General features: G+C 35.5%; 1 protein-coding gene across 1 annotated transcript in view; it reads right to left on the bottom strand.

The window, feature by feature from the left end:
* chrna6 (cholinergic receptor, nicotinic, alpha 6) overlaps window positions 1-13,122 on the bottom strand; it is a 35,660-nt gene extending 22,538 nt beyond the window's left edge. Inside the window, exon 1 of the mRNA XM_088624538.1 lies at window positions 12,822-13,122. Coding sequence (XP_088480664.1) covers window positions 12,822-12,879 — 58 coding nt within the window. The 5' untranslated portion in view covers window positions 12,880-13,122. The remainder of the gene's footprint in view (window positions 1-12,821) is intronic.
* Window positions 13,123-13,983: the final 861 nt, after the last annotated feature.

Raw genomic sequence — 13,983 nt, 5'->3', positions numbered from 1 at the left:
TTTTTTACAGATCTTGTCCGGAGTTAATGGAGGCTGAAACCTCATGAATTAATAATCTGCTTTGACTGCATGCTTAAGAACATCCAAAATGAGTGTGTCATCATATTTTTTCAAAGATACAGAGCTGAAAACTCAAAAGGCAGACTTCACTTCCAAAGGATTGTCTTTATTTTTTTAGGCCAGGATAATAAATATAAGCAGACAGGTGATGTGTTCAAGCTAAGATTGTTGCTCACTATTTACAGTCTTCTGCAAGAATTGCTGATGTGCACCATCTTGCATGAAGCACTGTAAATGATAGCAAGGAAGGAGACTGGTACATCCCTTATTCTTAGTTTTCTATGATTACAAGGAAGAAAATACAGAATACTGCCAGTTGTTTTCAAACTAATAGCTATAAGTAGCTTCGTCTAAGAAACAGTATTTCTAAGAGTGGTAAACATAAAAGTGGTTTATTTGGAAAATTTCGCTAACTTCCGTATTCCATGCCATGCTTAAAATATTCTTACAGCCTGAATATAAAAAAAATCAAAATACAAATACTATATAAAAATCCAAAATTGCTTGATGTGGTCTTGAATACTTATTTTGCAACACAACATATATAGTAGGTAGTAAATATATTCTTTATTGGTAATATATTTTAAATACGGCTTAGAAATATCTTCCACATCAACTACAGTATCTCTCAATTCTAATGTGATTACGTGGGGATCTTGAATTCAAAGCTGGAAAAAGGTTTCCTTGATCTGGTCTAGAAAACAGCAGACAGTTTTGTAAAATGAAAGGAGGAAGACAGTAAATAGATGTTAACAAAGCAGAATAATATTGGAAAACTTTTGACATGACAGCACGAGATGCCATACAGAAAATTAGAAAATTAAACAATGGACTCAGAATAAATAAGCAATATTAACGGATTTTCCAAAAGAACAACAGCACTGCAACATGGATTAAAATTATATTTCTGCCCACAAGACATTTCCAGTCTCAGCAGAGACAGCTTCCTGTAAAAATCTAATGCAGGATTTAATGAGTGCTTTAAACGTACTATAGTTTGGAGATGGCAGGATATTGCATGCAAAAGAAAAATTAATGGAACATCAGTCACTGGATATAGACTTCATAGCATTAAACAAAAAACAAACTTACAAAAAATCAATATTATCTCTGTACTTAGCAACTTAAGACTATCTGTGCCCACTGAGACCCACATACTGTAGCAAGGTGATACAGTAATATATTTACAAAAATGAGGTGCTTAACAACGAGCAGCACGGTGGTTCAGTAATCTGCATTGCTGCTTCACAATGCTGGGGCTCTGAACCTAATTCCTGGGGTGCTATCTCCGTGACGCTTGAATGTTCGATCCATGTCTACGCATGTTTCCACCCACAGTCCAAAGATATCCTGGTATTAACTGGCTTCTGGTGAAAAATTGGTCCTTGTGTGATTGTGTATTTGTTTTCTGTCTGTGTATGCACCCTGAGATGGATACTGTAGGTGTCCCATCCAGGGTGCATCCTGAACTGTGCCCAGTGCTTGCAGGGATAGGCTCTGACTCCCCTGAAACCTGGTATTGGATAAAGTGCTTAGAAAATGGATGGATAGATACGCTTAAAAAAGTAAATACATTTTTAATAATATCTATGAATAGTATGAATTGATAATTTATCAGTTTTGAAGGTTTTGTACATGTACACAGATGTAAAACAGTACAGTGTACAGCGTCACACTCCTTAATTACTTCTGAATTAAGGGCATTTAATTCACTAAACTGTGCGACATAATGGGATGAGTTTAATGATTGCAAATTATTTTGTCCACCATCATGACCAAACTTACCAATGTTCCAGGGGGATACATAATTAATTACATTCAGAACAGAATGTAGGAAGTAAACTTATAATGTTTAACGCTGGTTGTGCATTGCAGTTGCAAGATATCTCTCTGTCCAAAGCATGAAGTGTGAATTTAGCACATTAAAGTCTTGTCTTGCAATGCATTCCACAGCCACCATTAATCATTTTAAGTTTACTTTCTTTTGCAAATTAAAATTAATTTAATTACTGGACTACTTTATCAAGTTTCAAAAGTTCATGATTCTCTACAAAAAATCTGAAAGCTATAAGATGATGTAATTTCCTACCATAAAACTAGGACAAGGCTGGGTCTTATTCTGCTCTTGGACATCCAAAAATCTGAATGAGTCTGCTCTCTGAAGCTCCTGGTGCTTTCCTAAGCAACTGTGTGGTGAGGTGCTGAATGAATAGTCCAGAAGTGGTAAAATCACAATAAATAAAAAATTGGAAGGAAAAGATCTCAGGGAAAAAACTTTTTTTAAAGCTGTGCTATTTAAATTAAAAACTGTTATATTTCTAATAAACCAGAGGAATAACTTTATTCCTCAAACCTCTTCCCATTAAGTGTAAAAGGTAAATTCAACCAGGTCTTCAACATTTAAAAAACAACTTTCAAACTGGATTTTAAAACCTGAAATTACATTTACTTGTGTGTGACGTATATGTAACTGCCTTACGGGGTCAAGAGAATCCACTGTTTTTGAAATACAGAAAAACACATCTTAATCATGGTTTCTTAGTACTGTATTGAGAAGTGAAAAAACAGTATCCAAGGATCAATTCAACTGCCCTGTGTTCCCAAATGTATTCAGAAAAAAGTATTGATGGCATGAAACAGCATTTCAAGGATAGTGTACCAGAACATATCATACATCAGAGACACGATCAAACATTTTTGTTCACCTATAGAACACATATGGTACTCTGATGGTTTCTGATTGGCTACATTGTTCTATAAATAGCCTTTTCACGGATGACACTGCGTCAAAACTTTTGCCAAATTTAATTGTGCCTGATACTATCCTAGCTGAAAGGGTTTGTTGGTGTAGTGATGATGCCAGACCACACTGTTTTCTATTTGCTTTTAGTTGCATCCCAGGGGAAACTAAAAGCACAGCTTGTCTGTACAGTATTGGACTAATACAAAGCAATGAATAACCATGCTGTTGTGGGGGCATAGCCCAGCACTATAATAGTTTTTTTTATTTTACTTGTAATGCTAGATATGCAGAATGTCTTGTATTAAAAGTTAAACAGTAAACATTTACCTGTGCTGCACCAAAGCACTGGAAAAAAGTAAGAAATCACTGTAGATATGTGAGTTTTGTTTGGTACTAAAGGATTGGAAATGACATTCAGAAGACCAGTTTCTTTACCCTTAACATACAATGTTATTTTTCCTAAGAATCATGAGTGTTTACTCCCTCCAAATAAATAATAATATAATATCTTGGATGAAATATAATGTAAATAGATCTTTTCAGGTTATATAGTAATACATTTTCTCTTCAGTTCTCTCAAAGTAACATTATATTGTTCCCAAAATGCGAAATACAGTATGAACATTCTAAGTTCTCCTTGTAAATGAGAAGAACTGTAGTTGCTGAGTTGCCTAAATTGTGCAAATGAATATAAAATTTAGGTCAATCCACATTAATATAAAATATTCCACTGGATGTACACATTCAGCTGAGCTTTGTAGCTTCCTGGCTCACCGTATTAACAGAATGTAAACTGCATGTACATTAAGAGAGTCTAATCCAAATCCACATTATTATTATTATTATTATTGTTGTTGTTGTTGTTGTTGTTGTTGTTGTTGTTGTTGTTGTTGTTATTATTATTATTATTATTATTATTATTATTATTATTATTATTGGTATTATGGACAATTCCATTTTCATAAACAAAGGTTTTTCTTTTGGCCTTGTCAAGTGAAATTCAGGGTTTTTTCAGGAAGTTCATGAAGTCGAAACTTCCGATTGCTCCTGCCATGACCAGCCCACACTACTTCCCACTGGAGAAACACAAAATACATCTACAAAGAGTCCGGAGCTGTGCACAGGCTGTTAGGCACACTATAACATATAATGAACTGAATCTCTAGAGCCTTCTTCAAAGAAACCTTTGTGACAGTTAAACTAGGCTTTACAAAGTCCTGTGGGGGACTTATCTTAACCCTAGTCTATATTAATCACACCACAGAAACTGAGCCCCGAGCTCATTAGTTTTATATGAAGTACAGTCAGAACCACACAGCTCGTTGGCACTCTCCTAGTTACCTGGAAGAGAAGTATACACTACACACTATCCCGATCTGACCAAGCAATATCCTTATGATCTCATGTAACTTGACTAACTTTGCTTTAAGAATACCGTGCTTCTGGCCTCATTCATTTCCTGGGTTACAATTATATTGAGCACAACAAACAATTTTATGAGATATTATTTGTATTGTACTATATAACAGTTTTAATAATATTCTATTCTGATATACTCCTAAATATTTTCTCATGGGTAACACGAAATTAATTTAAAATTATTCCATGGTAGAATCTGGTGGGAATCCAGCAGTATCCAATTTGTTCCCTCTTTATTTCAAGACTTCCCTTTCCATGCGTAATAGGGCTTATTTGAGGGCAGAGCAGAGCTGCATCCATCATATTTAGACTGGATCCTCCTCTGTGGGACAGTTCACCCCTGTCAAGGTTTATTGGGTATTACAGTACGTCACTGTAACAGGCTCACATGAGCCCTGTTACACAAGCAGAATTCTGCTCAATATGCTCATATGAGCCCTTCATCCAACAGAATAGAATCACACAGAAAAGCACACTTCAATTTCATTTTCATTTCAACATCTCCTTGAAATGGAGGAATGTATTATAGAATCAACAAAACACCAGACTTGTGTACATACAGTATTTTGAAAACCCCGGAAAGAGGACTTTAGTCTAATACCTTGGGATATTCTTCATTATGACCTTTATCCTGGTCAGATCTGCTTTTCTGAATCTGTAATGATGAATCGCATACTGCATATGTTTTCACCATACTGTGTCACCTACGGGACCTTTAGAGTGAAAAGCAAACAAACTGACTCAATCTGTTACTTACAGCTACCTTGAAACTGTAAGATGTGTTAAGAAAAAAGGTCTTTCATTACATCTTTCTATAAATTGGATTAAAATGAATCCTTGACTTGCAAGTTGCACAACCATTTTATGGTTCTAGGTCATCACTGACTTTCTACAGCCTCCTCTGAAAGTCATGTTATCACCTGGGACTGCTTTTTGAGATGGCATTTAACAGCAGTGGCATCTCACCAAGAACATTTACCTGAACTGCATTAGTGGAAGGCTTCAGGCCCTGAGAAACACATTGCGATGACTTACAATCTGGAGAAAATCCTGCAATTTCTTCACATAAAAAAGAGAGTGCCCAGCTTATTTGAGTTGAATTCTCAAGCTCAAATCGGCACACACAGGCCACATTAGAAAGAAAAACATACGTGTACAGGCAACTGTGATTTGTTTTCCAATGATTAGTAGATTTGGAATTAGATCTACTTATCCATTAGCAGGTGCACATTCAACTAAGAAAAGAGCTGGCTTCCTGCTTTTTGCATTGGATACTTATTTTCCAATTAGCTAGTTGTGCTCTATCTAATAATGATTATAGAACATCTATAATAATAATTCCTTACACTTATATAGTGCTGTTCTGGACACTCCACTCAAAGTGCTTTACAAGTAATGGAGACTCCCCTCCACCACCATCACCAATGTGTAGCCCAACCCCCCCCCCCAGATGATGCGACAGCAGCCAAAGTGCACACAGTACACACACCAAACAAACAAAAGGCCAGAGTGTCAGAGTGTCATTCTTAAGAGCCAAGCTGATATTTCTCATTAGCACACAATTAGATGTACAACTTCATCAGCATTCACAGCCATACTGCAGGATTTGAAGTAATGCACAGGGAATACAGGTTTGAAAAACATGAGGAAAATGAGATCTGAATAATGACATATTGTACACAGTAGCTTTTGAATTTATTCATACTCTTGGTGAGCTGGAACTAAGAGTTGATTTAGCATGAAAATCCAGGTGTACTCAGCAATTCCTGATGGGAAAAAAATAGAGACATGTATGTACTGTATAAATAGAATACCTGTCAAAAGAAGTGGGATGTGTTTTCTGAATGCATGATGCTCAGATGTATTCATCCTGTACCTCATTAATCAGTACTGTGTGGCTTTGGTTTTGATCAACTTTGCCTTTGATAGCCTCGAAGAGATGCTCCCAGTAGATTTGTAATAGGTTGATAAAGAACCGGTGAGAGATATTTGACCACTTTCTCATGGAGAACATGATTTGTATTATCCTACTGAAAATTTGACTACTGAGAGCTTTGTGATGAAATAGTTTTTGCCTTACATATCCTGGTAAGCTTTGCAACCCATTTCATTTCTAACTAGAACAACATGGCCAGAAGATGCAAACCCATCCTTAAGCAGAACTGATCCATTTCTAATCTTCACAGTGGGGATGGCATTCTTTTTAAGCATAAACTTCATCTTATTCATAGTCCTGGTGTGGAGTCCAGAATAATAAAATGAATTCCTTACACTTATATAGCCCTTTTCTGGACACTCCACTCAAAGCGCTTTACAGGTAATGGGGACTCCCCTCCACCACCACCAATGTGCAGCCCCACCTGGATGATGCAGCCAGGGTGCTCCAGAACACTCACCACAAACCAGCTATCACTGGGGAGGAGAATAGAGTGATGAGGCCAACTCATAGATGGGGATTATTAGGAGGCCATGATTGGTAAAGGCCAATGGGAAATTTGGCCAGGAGACTAGGGTAAAACCCCTACTTTTTTCAAGAAACGCACTGGGATTTTTAAAGACCACAGAGAGTCAGGACCTTGGATTTATGTCTCATCTGAAGGATGGTGCCATTCTACTGTATATTTACTGTAACTGAAATGTAGCATCCACTTGGGTAATATAAGTAATTAATTGCTATTGTGTAAATGCTATATAGCATATTTTTATGGATTAATCATTTCAATATACAGTATATGAAATATAATGGAACTTTTTATATGTTTTATTTAACATATAATGTTGATTAAATCAATTTTGCATTATGCAGAGTGATGAACAAGATGTTCCGTGTTGGTAAACAAGAAATTAGGTCCTTCATCTGTGACAAACATGCAATATGGCAGAGCATACTACTTGGAGAATATATGAAGTATGGGTGTCACTGCACTCAATCTGTAAAGCACATGTAAGGATCAAATACCACTGCACCATATTCATCAAATGGCAGTGAACTAATGATGCATAGCCTGTGTAGCCTCATTATAAAGCCCCATACAGGGTACAGCATCAAAGCAGAGCTCCAGTTGGGCTCTAGAACTCAGTTTATTTTGTGGAGCGCCTTATCTGGTTACTGTGTTTCCTCACTGAATGTGTGATTTGTTATGGCATTTTAAAATATCACAGTCAATAAATTGATTAAATACTAGAATACTGTACAGTGAATATACAGTAAAACACAAAAGAGTTTCTTGGTCGTCTTCGTCAATGAGAATTTGTTCTAAATTGACATACCTGGTCAAATGATTAAATAAAAAAAATATAGGCTCTATTTATATAAACGTTTTTGTCCAGAAGCAGGTATGAGAGAATTCTGTTGGGAGATATTGCCTGTACGTATGCCTTAGAACTGCATGAAAACAAAAAGGCTAACAAAGCTTTGAAGGCAAAGTGCTTTCTGTGAGTTCTGGCTAGGGAATAAACCATTACACTTTGGAACACAATCCTAGCAAACATACATACAAAATTCATGAAAGGGAATATGCATGAGTAATACATACAATTAAACTGCAAAAAAAAAAATTATTAGAACAACTTTACTTTGCAGGAAAGAACTACGTAGGTATTTAGATATTTAACTATATCCCTCAATTTATAATTCCCAGAGTAATAAGAAAACCAATGAGACCCAGAAAGGCAGAGTTTCGTAGCCCTGTTTGTGATCACGTTGACTCCTTATGAGTAAAAGACACCAAATTTGGATTCTAGCCCAAACTGGACACTTTCACAGTTCACTCGAAAAATCTGAAAATTCACTTTCTGTCACGCTGGGGCGTGTTAGGAAAAGTGGTGTACCGTGGTTTTTCAGATGGCTGTAAAAATAAAAAATTGCATGTGTGCTTTACAAAAGATTGTAGACAAAGGTCTTGGAGTGATGGTATTATCAGCAATGTATTGTATAATGTAAAATGATTACATGGATGAGGGTAAATTAAAGCAAAATTGAAGGAGTGTTTAAAACATAAAAGCCAAATTTATTCGATTTTTAATTATTATTATAAGTCAATTCTACAGGCCTTTTATCTTTCTCCTCTGAAGGACACATCTAGAGAGACATCTCCTCATGGTGGTAGGAAAATTGAGATAATCTAACAGGCTAACATGGTGTTTATGTTACATAGTGCTCTGCTTAGTGAATGCATGCATGCTTACAGTCCTAGCTTTGACAAAAATTAAATTTTTGTCTAGCACAACCAAAGACCTCAAAATTGGTATCAAGCTAACTGTAACCTAAGCCGGGACAAAGATAATAGAAATAGTATAAGGTCATTGAGATTGTAAACAGTCTCTAATGTCTGGGACTTAAATCTTCACAGTATCATGCCATTAAGTTCGTTAGGTTCCATCGAAGCAGAACTGAGAAAAAACAACATTCAAATACTGTAACCCACTTTTATTTCCTTCAGATTATGTAATATCTCACCTCATTTAAGACAGGTTGCCAAGTTTGGAACAGGCAGTTTTTATTAATTATATCTAACTCCTGTACTTTCTTCTGAGAAGGCCAGGTAACTAAAACAGAAAACAACTTACAGATTTTAAAGAGGTTCACATGCAGTAGGGTCTTACAACCATATACTGTTGTAGTCTGACACAAGTGACCAGTACTGAGCGACAAAGTGTTTGTTCCTTTTAAGAATTTAAGTCCCAATAATACTTCATTTAATATTACTTTAAACATGACCATCACTGTCCAAAATCTTTCTCTGGATTTCCGTGGTAGAAATTATCTTGGTGGAGGACTTTTTAGCACTGTTAAAATGTGACTTGGTATATAAAAGAAGCTACAATTAAACTCTTTTCTCTCTAAACATCACATTTCTCTAAAACACACTATGATTCTACAGTATATAACGGAGAAGCCATAAACGTAACATATTTATTATAGATGTATCAGGGAAATATTAATTAAATAATTTGCCCAAATTATAAAACTGTTTTTTTAACAAACTTTTTGTCACTCAGAAGAAGAAAATGATTTACAGGCCTGAAATTTAAAAACAGAAAATAAACATACAGTATAAATCAAAAGACTCAAGACAAAATCTAAAACCATTGGAGAGTATACTATATTTAATTTTTCCAGGACTGTTTTTTAGCTCTAAACTGGCTATAAACTGGGAATCCAATTGGAAACAGGGCTCAACAAAAATCAAACAGCTTGAAACTGGTAACAAATTGTAAAATTTCAACAAATCACCTTTATATAGTGCCCATTCATTGGTATATACTTTAACCAAGGGAGAAATAGTACTGTATACAGTATGTGTGCATTTCATAGAAGTACTACTATAAAATTAATACTGAACATGCTGTTTAATGTTTGTTGTCTTATGCAAACTTATATTCCCCATTTGAAATGAAAAAAATATTTAAAAGCTTATATGTTTAACTGGTCATTTAAATTTCACTCTAATGAAACTAGAAGGGTGTGCATTCCACTGTCAGGCAGAAGCCAGGAGACAAATTTCAGCTCGTCTGAGACAGGAGAACAGAAGCAAAGAAATGTGTAACACACCCGCAGATGACTGTCCAGTTCGTGAAAACAGGGAGTCAGATTGAGAGCTGGGTTTATGTAGGCAATACTGTATGTTATCATGGCTCGTGTCAGGAGACTGGCATGTCTTAATATAACCCCTCATAAGAAAGACTGCTCTGTGAGGGGAATTAGAAGAGAATTTCAGGCATAGTGATCACCTAATCAGCCCTCAACTTGCTGATAATTTCATTTACATATCAAAGAGAAAAAGGAAAATGACACTTGTAAGAAACTGACATAATAGAAAGTTACATCTCAAAAGAAAAAATACCTCAAAAGTTGAGCTGTCATAAAACAACTAGAATAGGACAAATCAGTACCAAAGGTCTAAAGAGGAGAAAAAGTGAGAAAGGTAAATGGAGGAAAGTGAAGAAAGTATAGTTAGATGATACACTGTTCACTTCTCTGCTTTGAGAAGAAGTCATCTACTGTATAAAAAACAGACAGTTTAAGCACCTACCAGGAAAATATGAAGCAAGTGAAGTGTAGGATTGTAGGTTTTCTGATGTAAAATCACCAGAAGATAATCAGAAACAAAAAAAGTGCATTTCTAAGGGGCAAAAAGTATTTCATTCTTCAACATCGCATAATACACTTAGAACGATGATGTTTGGACCAAGAGATTGCCAACAGTTTAACGCTTGTACACACAGATGGACTACTCCTCCTAAAGGGCTCTTGCCACTTCACAGATCTTCATCATACTTAAATTATACTGAATACATTTAACATCACCATGAATATGATGTTTACAAGCAGCATGAACATTCTTCAGGAGAAGATTCAGGTGAGGGAAGCAAAATAGACATTAACATACTGTACTGTTACAAATATGTCAAAGTGCCTTGAATATGTGTACCTATGATTGCTATTAAGGTGTAATATTCCATCCACCCATTTTCTAACCACTTTATTCAATACAGGGTCGCGGGCCAGAGCCCATCCCAGCAAGCTACAGGCACAAAGCAGGATATACTCTGGACAAGACACCAGTCAACCAAAGAGGAGCAATATTTTCAGTGAAAAATATAATTCCAGTGAATAATATTGCACTCTCTTTAGAACACAGAAAATAACTTTTATTTTAAATCAATAGTTTATGCAGGTTACTCCCTTCAATGTTGTACCTCAACAGGAGTTCCATGTTACCCAATAATTTAGGCCACCACAGTACACAGAATCAGCATAATATTTTCCACTAAACATCTATGCCACAATTTGAAGTTACTGTAGCAAACACATTTCAATTTTTTTAAAAAAAGCAACAGCAAATAATTGTAGAGATCAACACTTTATATTTTTCAAAGTTAGTCTTAGTATTTTGGTATACTTTACGTTGTGATTATAGCACTGAAAATAGGCCAAGTGTTGGAATAATTTAAGAGCAGCACAGCCATATTTTGAAACGTGTTACCTAATAAACTACTGGTTAAAGACATACACTGTAGATTTCAAAATAGGTGGCTACTCCAAACCTTTTTTTTCCCCAAAGAACAACATAGATTTGGAGGAACAGATAAAAGCCCAAAATTATGTTTGTTAATGCATTGAATTAAAACGTAATTTATGATGTAGAGCTTGCAGCTGCATTTTAACAGATCAGTGACTTTTTTAGCCAGAAAAGGTTTGGCTGCTTTTGTTTAACACAATAGGACAAGAAAAACAGAAAACAACTGATACACAGCGAAACATAATATGTCACATATGCGCCTTGTCAACATAAATGCTCTTAACAATTCTTCTGTTTAACTGCCTCAAGCATGAAATTTTTGTGACTAAAATGAAGAAGCTTTTTCATCCATAAAACAATAATCACAAAACACAGACAATAAACAATGTTTAATTGTGCTTTATCTAGTAGTTGAACTTACGATATCACCAAACCAAATATACCGTATTTAAACAGGAGTAAAGATAACCGTAGTAATTGTAAGATTACAAATAGTCGTAGTATGAGAAATGAGAACAGAGTAAACGCATAGTTGTTTCATTAAAAAAAAGTTTCCACCATGAAATACAGTAGTGAGGTGAATATGCGATGCTTTAAAACATCTCTCTGCATTCAATGATATACAGAGAAACAGAGATGCACTGGTGTCACTGTAATACCTTCGTCCTTTCCCCAGTCTTTTTGAACTCTGTCTTTTGATAAAATACCTGCTGAAGTGAGAATAGAGCCTTGTTAAGCGTCGATATTTTTGGCCTCTGAAAAAAGTTAAGATGCCCTAAAGACGATTTAATATTAAATTCTAAACAATTATCTTTCACGGATAATAAAAGGAGAGAAAAGCACACACGAGGTGAACGAATAATATTCTGTAAAAGCCCCAAACATTGTGGATAAATCAAAAGTAAGAATAACAAGACGCAACTTAGTTGCGGATCTTGGATCAGAAGTTTGGTTAAACATTATTCAGATCTATATTTAACCAGAATCGGAGCTCAATATAAGTAAACTGCTAAAGCAAACAATAAACAGTAAACTAAAAAACGAAGGCATACTGTATTTGAATATGTACGTAAACATCTCATGATATACAGCAAGATACATCAATATACAGTACAACTTCAAATTCTTATTGAATGTTTTGATTTCGTTGCGATATTACTTTTTGTTTATTTACCTTATTTTATTTACCATTAATATGCAACATGAACAGGTCCAGTAGTGTTTTTTACAATGGAACTCGGTATTTGGTCGCAGTGTGTCCAACGCATGTCAAATTCATTATTTTTAATTTCGTTAAAAAAGTTGTAAAGAAATGACAGTAAGAATATTTGACGAGGCGTAGGTTTTGACACAAAGCGCATGCTACCTTACAGCTCGGTTTAAATAAATGTAACACAATAAGACGTCATTTACTTCTTTTATATATTTAATCCTTTTAATTTACAAGATGTTAAAATGGCCATATTTTACCAGTTGTTGTTTTTTTTTACCTTCTCACTTCAATTATCGTTAAGCACTGCAGCGCTCACGACTCACTTTAAACAAAAAAAAGGCGAACGATTCCGTTTTCTTACCTTTCGTTATCAAAAACACAAAAAGAAGGAGTAAAGTTGATTTCCCCGTAGAATTCATCTAGCGTGGAATGAGTCAAAAGAGTATTTTGCTGGAAGCAGATGAGAATACAGGCGGGGATGTACAGTAGCAAGCTTGGTGAGCGGCTGATGGAGCGCTCTCTGATACTGATAAGTTCATGTTGTCCCACCCCTCAGGCACAACCTCTCTCTCGGTCTTCTTAAAGGGATGCCAGTGAAAAATAACCTGAACGCCTTCTCGGATACTAAACTAAAAGCCTTGATGTTTATGTTATTCAGAGTGAGAATAAATGGCTGTGATTTTTAAACAGACTAAACATATATTGTATATTTCAGCGTATGTGTTACAGTATGTGTTCACATGAAGGTAAACTGCGTTGTACAGTACGTCGCAGAAGAAGGAGGAATTCTAGGAATAGAAGTTTTATACCTCATAAACCAAACACGGGGTTGCACTGGGTGTGTTTTTGCCATTTATTACACAGGTGCAATCAAATCTCCGGGGGCCTTTAACAGTGTCTTCTTTTTTTCTGTGGCATGTTTTGATATTTGTAAAAACAGCTTGCACATTGCCCTCGCTATGACGAAAAGTGTAAAGAAAAAATCTTTCACGTAGACTGCATTCCACTTGAGACTTTCACCAATACTATTCTCTTTCGTGTTCACTGTCAATGACTGACTCCCTGGTCAGAAGACAAACCGATTCACTGTCTTTCCATTCAGCCAATACAGCTGTTGTTTCAAAGTTGTTTCAATACATGTCTTCTGAATCGTTCACAATGTCATGACTAGAATAAAGTTTCAAAGGCAAGTTTATTTCAGACGTTGAATGTTCCAAAAAAGTAATGTTTTGTGTGCTTTATTAAGTGCCTTTTCATTTCAGCTTGTTGCATTATAACGCGACTACAACTAAAATTGAATCATTGCTTATACAGTACATTATATTCAGTAGATATATTATAGGCTTCTTTATGTGAGTGCCTATTGCATAGATACAATGGTCTACAGTAGATTATCTGCCATTCATTTGCTTTTCAAATTGCACATCATTGACTTTTGGCAAACAGTCAACTATCTCCCTGTCTTTAAGAAATATCTTTATATCTCTAACCATCTCTATGAGCTAACATGACAGAGATGTTTG

Source organism: Lepisosteus platostomus, chromosome 1 (genome assembly GCF_059453375.1).
Source record: "Lepisosteus platostomus isolate fLepPlt1 chromosome 1, fLepPlt1.hap1, whole genome shotgun sequence".
NCBI lineage: Eukaryota > Metazoa > Chordata > Actinopteri > Semionotiformes > Lepisosteidae > Lepisosteus > Lepisosteus platostomus.
This window is presented reverse-complemented; position numbering and strand designations above follow the sequence as displayed.